Source organism: Furipterus horrens, unplaced genomic scaffold (assembly GCF_987537825.1).
Source record: "Furipterus horrens unplaced genomic scaffold, mFurHor1.1.pri manual_scaffold_8, whole genome shotgun sequence".
Taxonomy (NCBI): Eukaryota; Metazoa; Chordata; class Mammalia; order Chiroptera; family Furipteridae; genus Furipterus; species Furipterus horrens.
The window spans coordinates 47748622-47760661 of NW_028327178.1; the positions used below are offsets into that span (position 1 = coordinate 47748622).

The 12040-nt window shown below is 40.7% G+C and overlaps 1 protein-coding gene across 1 annotated transcript in view; it reads right to left on the reverse strand.

The window, feature by feature from the left end:
• L3MBTL4 (L3MBTL histone methyl-lysine binding protein 4) overlaps positions 1–8117 on the reverse strand; it is a 434331-nt gene extending 426214 nt beyond the window's left edge. The window contains 2 exon segments of the mRNA XM_090285146.1: positions 7599–7701; positions 8045–8117. Coding sequence (XP_090141272.1) covers positions 7599–7670 — 72 coding nt within the window. The 5' untranslated portion in view covers positions 7671–7701; positions 8045–8117.
• Positions 8118–12040: the final 3923 nt, after the last annotated feature.

Sequence of the window (12040 nt, forward strand, 5' to 3'; positions counted from 1 at the left end):
GGGAGTTGTCTCTTGATCTACTAGCCTCTCCATACCTGAATAAAAGAAAAAAAAATCACAGGTGTAATTTAAAATGGTATTTCCTAAGGCTCATACAGAAAACAAAAACAAAGTGGAAAGATATCTAAAATAGTTTTATAAACATCTTTCTATGATTCCTCCATATATAAATGAATTTCACTGGCTGATGCAAATTATTACCAGTCATGTGTAAGGCAACAAAATGATAAAAAATTTAGAACTACTGAAAATAAGAAATGAAACAGAAAAAGAAAAAAACTAAAATAATTCCACCCTAAACATTTTCTCAATATCTATTTAAGGATATTACAAAATAGATTTCATTACACTATGCCCAAGTTGAAGGCAACCATGGCCCATCTTGTCAGTAGATCAAGTACAGCTGCCACAATATCAAGTATAACTTCTTCTGCTCTGCCTTCAAGATCCACTATGCTTGACCACCCAGAACCACCCTAGTCATCTTACTATCTCTTATGTACCATAGCTCAGACCTAATGAAATGGAAAGACCCTTAAAGAACTTCTAATATAAAGCTCTTGTTCTACAAAGCTGAGCCCCAGTCTGGTGGGGGACTTGTCCTCCACGGTCAGAGAACTAATTATCACCAGAGCTAAGGATTAAAATCCAAATATTCTGAACCCTGAGCACAACACTCATTTTACAAACATGCCAAGAGCAACATGTGCTCAAGTCATTATAATCTCATCATATATCACATATGTCATATTAGCTTTCAACCTCATACCTTTGCTCATGCTGCCTACTTGGACCAGATGATCTCTGCTATGACCCTTCAACTTTCTTACCTCTCAAGTTTCTTGCCTAGAGACAGCATCTGGATGTTAAAATGCAAATAAGTTGTATTCTCTCATATAACATTTTGCCAGGTTAGATTTGAGAGCTGTTTGTTACAACAGAATTAAATATGCTTTGTATAAATATTTTATTTACTAAATTAATTAAATAAAGCATTGAACATATACATCTTACATGCTCTTTATCTTTCAAGGTCAGACACAAGTCCCCAATGATCCCACTTTTTTCTGAAAGTTGAATGTACCTTAAGCACTAATGTCCTTAAGTACTTAGTTGTACTGTATTACTATAGATAAACTCTTTCACTCAGCAATACTAAGATCCTTTAGGACAATATATAATGTCTTGTGTTTCTATTTCTCAAAGCTCTTAATTCATTAATTTGATATAGATTCATAGATTTTAAGGCGTTCAGAGGAAGAGGAAGAATGGCTGCTAACACTTTTTCAGTATCAGATACTTATATCAACAATTAGAGACCTCATATTCTATACTTGCATAGTCAAGTAAAATTTCTTTTTTTTTTATTTGGTAAACTTGCATTTTAAGAAATTTGAAATTTTATAGCCTACATATACTTTGGGGTTTTATGCCCAAACACCCATATCCACAGCAAACATCTATAAAATCCTCTTGGGGGAAAAAAACAGAAAGCTTAGTTTCCTCCTTAACACATCCCAGTCAACTCTAAGGGTGGTAGGTGGAAAAAGTGAGCAAATTGCACCAAAAATGACACTTGTATTTGTGTTGGATGTTGTGAAAAAGCATATGTTAAGTCTGACAGGAGCAGGGAAACACCTGACTTCAAGACTGTGGCAGTGCTACATAGACTAGCACAGTAAATGGAAGTTCATCCACACAGTATATTTTAGAAATAAAGATGTCAAATATTTTAAAGTAACGAGGCATTCACAGATGCTGTCACAGAAAGTATAAATTGGGATGATCTCTTTAAAGGATGATATAAAAGGCTTATCAAAATTATAAATGTACATATTCTTCAGTACAATTCACTGGTAAGATTTTATCTGTGTACCAACTAAAAAGTATGACAAGTATATGAAAGAATATTTGTTGTAACATTGTGTGTAACAACAAAAATAAAAATCACCTATATGTTTACAGTAGGGCACTCTTTAAATAAATTATGATACAGTCACAGGATGAAATATTGTGCACTATTGAAAACAATGACAAGATCTGAATCTCCAAGGTATATATGTTTGAATGCAAAAAGCAAGATATAGAACAAGAAATAGAGTGTGAACCCACTTGGATAAATGTATGATATATGTATGAATATGTGCATAAAGAGTTTTATGGGTTTTTTAGCTTTCTTTTATTGCTTTTGATTTCTATATAGGTACACAAAAAAATACAAACAGTAGTCACATCTTTAGGAAAAGATATGGAGGTTTAGCATGTGTGTTGGTAGGTACAAAGATTTTACATTCTTATTTTAATACCTGTATGTATTATTTGTTTTAACTATATGTCTGTATTTTAAAAGATATAAATAAATATTTTTGGAATTATATGAAGAAATAGAGAAAATATTAGTCTAGGAAGACATCACTGACACACATTAAGATCAGCATATGAAAATTATTTGATACCCAGATATTAAATTACTGTCTCAAAAGCAGACATTTAGAATGCATCCAACTGTTCATTAGTTTAATGTTTTATTTAATCTGCCATGCTATTTTGCTTGGTTGACCGAAAATGTCACTTACAAAATCACAAGGGTAATACAGAAAATAAAGAATGTTACTGACATGTCAATCAAAATTCAAACATGATTACAGTGACAGAACTCAAACAGGACTAAACCCCTTTGTTTCCAGTGCATGCAGCCACAGAAGTAAACCTGCTTACTGTATTGAACTATTAAACTTACCTAATGAAAAAGGACACTGTAACTGGCAATGTGCCCTAAACTGACTGTGCAATGCAGAATTAATCCTGAACGTACATCTTTTCAATTATCCCATGTGGACATCCATTAAAATAATTATATGTTTCAAACACCTCAAAACTCAAATTAGTAATATGGACCTTTAAAATGTAATTGTCTTAATTACAATTAAGATTAAAATGGTCTAAGAAGCCCATTTGCCAAGAATATAATTTGGACTTCCAGCCAAGATGGAGGCCTAGACAGACATGCTGTGCCTCCCTCCACAACTAAGAAGGAATACAACTACCTCAAAACTAGAAACAACCAGAAGTTCCAGAAAATAGAGATGCATGGAAGTCCAACAAACCAAGATATAAAGAAGAAATACTCATCCAGACAGGTAGGAGGGGTGGACCTGGGGCGGAGAGGATGTGGTGTAGTGACAGAAGCAGCATACTGGTAGAAATCTCAGTCACATGTTTAAAAAGTAGGGAGGGACACCTGGGGAGCGATCCCAGCACCAGACCAGACCACAGAGCTCACTCACAGTCCCAATACCGGGGACAAAAAAGCTCATTGCCTCTGACTGTGCAAACGAGTGCGGGTTGGGGTGGAGGAAAAAACTGACAATCTCTCAACAGAGTCCGCTTGTTTAAAGGGCCCCCACAGAACGTCCGCAGAGCCACGCACTCTGGGAACTACAGCTAGGGCAACAGCTAGAGAGGCACCAGTTCCATACGGAAGTGGGAGAAGTGCCTGGAAAGGGGGCAAGTGCTGAGCAAGCGGCATTGATCCCTCTTAGACCCCTGCCCACATACAACACTGCAACGTGGTGAAACAGGTCGCCCTGTACTGATGAATACCTAAGGCTCCACCCCTTACAACATAACAGGAGTGACAGCTCTACCTAAGACACAGAAGCAAACAAACACAAGAGCCTGTCAAGATGAGAAGACAGAGAAGTATGGCCCAAAAGAGAGAACAGATCAAGGTTCCAGTAGGACAACTAAGCAACGAGGAGATAGCCAACCTAACAAATATAGAGTTCAAAACACTGGTGACAAAGATGCTCACAGGCTTGACAGATATCCTTAAGTATGGCAAATGCATAAGGGAAGAAGTGAAGGCTATGCTAAATGAAACAAAGGAAAATCCACACAAAACCAGTAGTGAAGGGAAGGAAACCCGGGTTAAAATCAATGATTTGGAACATAAGGAAGAAAAAACAGTCAACCAGTAAAGAATGAGAAAACAAGAATTGAAAAAAATGAGAAGCTTAGGAACCACTGGGACAACTTTAAATGTGCAAATATCCAAACCATAGGGGTGCCAGAAGGAGAAGAGAAAGAGCAAGAAATTGAAAGCTTATGTGAAAAAATAATGAAAGAAAACTTCCCAAATTTGTCGAAGGAAATAGACATACAAATCCAGGAAGCACAGAGTCCCAAACAAGGTAAACCCAAAAAGAACCACACCAAGACACATCATAATTTAAATGCCAAAGGTGAAAGATAAAGAGAGAATCTTAAAAGCAGCAAGAGAAAAGCAGAGAGTTACCTACACAGGGGTGCCTATAAGACTCTCAGCTGATTTCTCAAAAGACACTTTGCAGGCAAGAAGGGACCGGCAAGAAGTATTCAAGATGATGAAAGGCAAGGCCTTACAACCAAGATTACTCTATCCAGCAAAGCTATCATTTAGAATGGAAAGGCAGATAAAGTGCTTCCCAGACAAGGTAAAGCTTAAGAAACTCATCATCACCAAACTATTATTATAGAAAATGTCAAAGGGACTTAAGAAAAAGATCAAAATTATGAACATTAACACATTGCGTACAGATGGTGAGAATTCTCATCATTTCTAAAAGGCATTTAAATTCCCCAGTACTCAACGTGTTAAAATGACAAAAAAACTCACAACTATCAACAACTGAATCTAAAATATAAAAACATAATCCAACTAAACAAACCAGAATAGGAACGGAATCATAGGTATGGGGACCCTTTGGAGGGTTATCAGCTGTGAGGGGGAAGAGGGAGAAATGGGAAAATGGTGCTGGGATTTAGAAGTATAATTGGTTGGTACAAAATAGACATAGGGAAGTTATGAATAATATAGGAAAGGTTGAAGCCAAAGAAGTTTTATGCATGACCCATGGACATGAACTAAGGGGGTTGGGATTGCTGGAGGGAAGGGGGGTACTGGGCAGAGGGGAGCAAAGGGGAAAATATGTGATACTGTAATAATAAAATCAATAAAATATACTTAAAAAAAGAATAAAAACTATTTGCATGTTGGCTAACAGACAAAGGGACAAAATGTGCTGCCAATTGTTAATTTTTTCTGCATAACATTTAAATTATATTGAAAAAACATGACATTGATAAGTGAAAGCATAATATCTAATAGGACAAAAGCCCCTTTTTTAGGCCCTCTTTGCCAGAGCTAGCTGGACCCCATAAAGCATCACTGACCCTACTTGTTTTATGAGCCTTCATCCTCAGGACTAGAAAATTACTCAAAGCACCCAGAAGGCGCAGAGGCTCCGGAAATTTATGAAGCAGGACATACGAGACCACAGCGACTGACCTGACCCCACCCTGCACCCAATGACAAGATTGAAACAACTGCAGTTTATACAAAACCACCTGAAAAATCCTGCTTTACAACCATCCCAATCGCCTAATAAAAGCTCAAAATCCCCACCCCTCAGGGCTGGTGCTGGTGCATATCTCTGTACCTTGACCTTCCCTCTATTGAGAAAGTAAAATAAAACTTTGCTCTCTGCAAAAAAAATAAAAGAAGTTAGCTTTAGAAATCCAGCTATGCAAGGCATCACGCTCAAACAACACCTGTTCAAGAGTTGAGTAGTTCTGAGTTCAACAAGGGAAAATCCCAAAGTGGGATGGAAATAATGATAAAAGCATCAACATTGAGTCAGAAACCAAGTTGGGCTGTAAGAAAAACTAGGATTTGTGCCAAAACAAAAGAGACAGAGATTAAATATTCATGTTGTAAGGCAAAATAACTGAAGTGCTGAGAAGGTGCAGTAAAAATTTAAAGAGGAAGAATACTAAAAAAGGAAGAAAATATGTTGGAATGGAGAGGTGGTCTCAAAGAACAAACTAAAAAAATAATAAATATGCAGCAGCCATTATCAATTATAACTACAGCACTATCAGTAGGTAAGATGTGTCTAGCTATTTCCCTAGGACAGTGTTTCTCAAATAGGAGTAGGTATCAGAATCATCTGGAGGACTTGGTACACTATAACCTGCTAAGCCCCACCCCCAGAGGAGCCAAGGCACTTAGTCTGGAGTGAGACCCAAGGATCTGCATCTCTAATAAACCAACAGGTGATGCTGATGCTGCAGTCTGAAGACTACAGCTGGAGAACTGCTATCTTAAAAATAACTTGGAACACATCAAACACTGTCTCTTCAGAGGGCATGACACAGCAAACCAAAAGTACTGAAAATAATCGCATCCTTACAAACCTGAGACAGGTGTAGTCCTTCCCAAGTCTGGTCCAAGCAACCTCTTAGTAAACTCTCCAGGGTACATTTAGAGCACTAAACACTCCTGGAGCTGGTCTATGAGATTAAACCAATCTGGACCTCAAACCCACATTAACCACCCCACCTCCCAGTAAGGCTGGATCCTGAGAAATATAAAAAATAGCTCTACAGCTTGACACAAACCTATACTTAACATCTTAAAACAAAACATAGATCACATCATCGCCTGACATGTCTCATTTAATGTGTGGGGTTCAACAAACCACACCTAACCTGTCATTGAACCAAAGAATGTATAACACTGTGTTACTTCACTAACTGTAATGTGCAAATGCACAACCAAAACCCACATGAAGTCCCCCACACCCACACCCAAATAAATGATAGCCCATGACACAATGAGAAGGCTCTAATGGCCTACTAAACCGAACACAGTCACCAAAGTTCTTTTCACTTATGCCCACCTTGAAATATGTAAGAATACAAAAAGTTGTCATAAGGAAACAGCACAGCTAACTAAAGGCGTGATGCACACTATACCCTCCAGATGTCCAGGTGCCACTGTGAGGTGATTTTTAGATATGATTAACATTAAACACTAGGCTGAGAAAAGCAGGTTACCATCCACAATGTGGATAGGCTTCTTCCAATCAGTTAAAGGCCTTATGAGAAGAAAGATTGATTTCACCTGAGGAAGAGAGAATGCTGCCTCCAGATTGCCCCTGGAATCAAGACTGCAGCATCACTTTTTTTTCTGGGTTTCCACCCTGCCCACCAGCCCTATAGATTTCAGACTTGCCAGCTCCCACAATTTCATGAGTCAATTCTTGGAAATAAATTTCAATCTCTCTCTCTCTCTCTCTCTCTCTCTCTCTCTCTCTCTCTCTCTCTCTCTCTCTCTCTCTCTCTCTCTCTTTCTCTCTCTCTCTCTCTCCCCTCTTTCTCTACATATACATATAATTCATCATTATCAAGTAGAGACAGAAACTGTGTGAACAGCAATTGTAACAGGACTGTCAAGTACTCCTACTAGTTCTGTTTCTCTGGAGAATGCTGAAAAATACAACCCTCTGTAGTTCACAATCTCTTTCCCTTACTTGACAATGATCAATTGCTTTCATCTTGCTAAAAGAAAAGGTCCCCTCTCACTTTTTAAAATACACCAGACTGTAATGATATTCATACTCTATACCATCACACATAAAAACTCAACCAGAACAAATCAGTTTCAAATGATTGACAAGACACCTCCACTGTGGTGACACTAACTATACAATTACAGTGTGAATTCCCACACTGAGCACAAACTATGGGTAAGAGTCCAAAAATTGACATCTTACCAAGCATCCGTCCTGATTCAGATGCTCTTTGGAATCCATAATAAGCTCTCTTTTCCTGCTGGGCTGTTTCATTGCTGCTTTAACACTCCTTAGCCATGTTTTTCTGCAAAACAGTGCCACATAAAAAGTTCAAAGGTTTTTGTTCTTTTATAAGTATAAAAATAAAAACAAAATAGACATGCTTTCAATTATATTTATAATCAGTTACCATAAATACACTGATAAACAGGTTGACAAAAAATTCACTGTTGATTTTATAGCCCCTGGTGTAATAATAAATTAATGGGGAAAAGAGATGAGTTTTCTACCTCATCTAGAATTGATATTACAAAGAAAATATGCATTATTCTTTTGGTCTTATCTATCACAAAATTGTTGGTCTTTTACTTAGCTGATCTAACCAATTAGGATTTGCTGTAATCTGCCTATAGAGATTCTATACTCACATGGTCTGATTGTCCTCAAGTGTGAAAGCAAAGATAGTCTAGGTAAGAGGTCTTAGTCATACAAGACATAGCCCAGCAATCTGGAACAGAGAAAATAAAATATTTTTTTTACCAATCCAGTGCATCATGACCACTGTTCAGTACATTAATAAAGAGTAGTCGGGACTTCCAGCCAAGATGGAGGCATAGAAAAACCCGCTGCATCTCCTTCCACAACTAAAAAATAATACAACTACCTCAAAACTAGAAACAACCAGAAGTTCCAAAAAACCAAACTGCATGGGAAGTCAAACAAAGAAAGATATAGAAAAGAAATATTCATCCAGACAGGTAGGAGGGGCAGAGAGGATGCGGTGTGGTGCTGGCAGCAGCAGCAGGACAGCAGAAAGCACAGTTACATGTTAAAAAGTCAAGAGGGACTTCCGGCCAAGATGGAGGCATAGACAGACATGCTGCGTCTCCCTCCACAACGAAGAAGGAATACAACTACCTCAAAACTAGAAACAACGAGAAGTTCCAGAAAATCAAAGTGCATGGAAGTCCAGCAAACAAAGATATAAGGAAGGAATAGTCATCCAGACAGGTAGGAGGGGTGCAGCCCAGGCAGAGAGGACACAGTATGGTGGTGGCAGCAGCGGCAACAGCAGCAGGCTGGCAGAAAGTGCAGTTACATGTTTTAAAAAGTCGAGAGGGATACCTGTGGAGCATTCCCAGCTCCTCACAAGAGCAGCTCACTGTCCCAGCTCTAGGGAAAATCAAGCCTCATTGCTTTTGACTGTGCAAACCAGTGGGGGTTGAGACAGAGGCAGAAACTGCTGGTCTCTCAGCAGAGTCCACTTGTTTAAAGGGCCCCCACAGACCAAGAATATCTGCAGACCCACCCACTCTGGGAATGACGGCCAGGGCAGCAGCTAGAGGGGTGCCAGTCCAGTGCAGAAGTGGGAGAAGTGCCTGGAAAAGGGGCGAGTGGTGGGCTGGCGGCATTGTTCCTTCTCTGACCCCTCCCCTGCATACAGCACCAGAACGTGGTGAAACAGGTCGCCCTGTACTGATGAATCCCTAATTCCGCCCCTTACAACATAACAGGAGCGAAAGCTCTACCTGGGACATGTAGGCAAACAAAAACAGGAGACTCTTGGCCAAGGTGGAGGCCTAGACTGACACACTGCACCTCCCTCCACAACTAAGAAGGAATACAACTACTGAAAAACCAGAAATAACCAGAAATTCCAGGAAATAAATGGAAGTCCAACATATGAAGTTATAAAGAAGTGATGCTCATCAGGACAGGTAGGAAGGGCGAAGCCAGGGAGGAGAGGTCAAGATGTGCTGTCCACAGCAGCAGCAGCGACAGCAGCAGGACAGGGGTAAGCACAGACACCCGTGTTTATGGGGAGGCGAGAAGCACCTGAGGAGCATGTGCAGCTGCAAATCAGACCCATCAGCTTGTGATTCCAAAGCTGGCGAAGGCAGATCTCCATTGCCTTGGACTGTGAGGCCCGGTGTGGGTGGAGATGGAGGAGGAGGCTCCCAGTCTCTCAGCGGAGACTGAACGGCAGGAATCCATCTTGGACCCACACCCCCGCAGAAAACCCCACAGCGTGGTGAGATGGGTCACCGGGTTGTGACGTGTGCACAGGGCTCCACCCTCTATAGCGTAGGAGGTGTGACAGCCCTGCCCAGGAAGCAAAGGTAAAGACAAAACTGGTCAAGAAGGCACAAATCATGATAGAGATCCCAGTGACACAGCTGACCAGACAGCAAATTTCTAATCTAATCAAGCAGCACACAGGAAATCTTTCTGAGGCACAGTTCAGAGCTTTGGTTATAAAAATAGTTACAGACCTAACAGAAGTTCTTAAACAAGATGGGGAAGGAATGAAGGCTAGTCCTGCTGAAATGAAAAACACATATGAAGCTACGGGTGAGGGAAAGAAAACCAGGGATCAAATCAACAAATTGGAACATAGGGAAAGAACAGTCAACCAGTGAAGAAAGAGGAAACGAAAAGTGAAGAAAATGAGGAGAGGCTTAGAAACCTACGGGACAGCTATAAGCAGGCCAACATCCAAGTTATAGGGTTGCCAGAAGGTAAAGAAGAAGAATTAGAAATTGAAAAATTATGTGAAAAAATAATGAAGTAGAACTTCCCTAACCTGGGGAAGGAAATAGACTTACAGGTCCAGGAAGCACAGAGAGTTCCAAAACAACTGGACCCAGGGAGAACCACAGCAAGACACATTATAATCAAAATGTCAAAAGTTAAGGATAAAGAGAGAATCTTAAAAGCAGCAAGAGAGAAGAAGAGAATTACATACAAAGGGGTCCCAATAAGACTGTCAGCTGATTTCTCAAAAGAAATTCTGCAGGCAAGAAGGGACTGGCAAGAAATATTCAAAGTAATGCAAAACAAAAACCTACAACCACGATTACTCTGTCCATCAAAGCTGTCATTCAGAATAGAAGGGCAGAGAAAGTGCTTCCAGGACAAAGTAAAACTGAAGGAGTTCATCGGATCCAAAGCACTGTTATATGAAATGTTAAAGGGACTAATTTAGGAGAGGAGGATCAAAAGTATGAACATTAAATAAAAACTTTATCACAACAACCAACAACAGAAGCTATGGAACCAAAACAAAGACAAATTAAGTAGGCAACAAGAGTGTGAACAGAATTATAGGCATAAGGAATATTATGGGGGGAGGTGAGCAGTGAGGGGGAAGGGGGCAAAGGGAGGGAGATGGTGCAGGAATTAAGAAGCATAGTAGGAAAACGAATCCGGGCTTCCAGCCAAGATGGAGGCGTAGACATACACTTGAGTCTCCCTCTACAACTAAGAAGGAATATAACTACCACAAAACTAGAAACAACCAGAAGATCCAGAAAACCAAAATGCATGTAAGTCCAGCAAACAAAGAATAAAAAAGAAATACTCATCCAGACAGGTAGGAGGGGGTGGTGTTGGGGCAGAGAGGAGACGGTGTGGTGGCAGCATCAGTGGCAGCAGTGGCAGGCCGGTGGAAAGCACAGTCACACATTTTAAAAAGTTAGGAGGGACACCTGGGAAGCGATCGCAGCTCCTCACCAGACCACAGCAGCTCATGGTCCCAGCCCAGGGGAAAATCAAGCCTCATTGTTTCTGACTGTGCAGACCAGTGGGGGTTGGGGTGGAGGCAAAAACTGCCAGTCTCTGCAGAGTCCACTTGTTTAAAGGGCACCCATGGTCCTAGAACATCCACAGACCCACCCACTCTGGGAATGACAGCCATGGCAGCAGCCAGAGGGGCGCCAATCTGGTGCAAAAGTGAAAGAGGTGCCTGGAAAAGGGGTGAGTGGTGGGCTGGCGGCATTGTTCCCTCTTGGACCTCTCCCCCACATACAGCGCCACAATGTGGTGAAACCAGTCGCCCTGTACTGACGAATCCCTAAGGCTCCGCGCCTTACAACATAACAGGAGCGACAGCTCTACCTGCAACGTGGAGGCAAACAAACACAGGGGCCTGTCAGAATGAGACAGAGAAGTATGGCCCAAAAGGGGAAATGAATCAAGGTTCCAGTGAGGAAACTAAGCGATGAAGAGATAGCCTTCCTAACAGATGAGGAGATAGACAACCGAACAGACAAGAATTCAAAACACTGGTGATAAAGATGCTCACAGGCTTGACAGACACGCTTGAGTATGGCAGATGCATAAGGGAAGAAGTGAAGGCTATGCTAAGTGAAACAAAGGAAAATCCACACAAAACCAATGGTGAAGGGAAGGAAACCGGGGTTCAAATCAATGATTTGGAACATAGGGAAGAAATAAACAGTCAACCAGTGCAGAATGAGGAAGCAAGAATTGAAAAAAATGAGGAAAACTTACCAAATTTTGCGAAAGAGATGGACATACAGGTCCAGGAAGCACGGAGGGTCTCGAGCGAGCTGGGCCCAGATGGGACCACAGCAGGACTCATCATGATTGAGATGCCAAAGGTGAAAGAGAAAGAGAAAGTC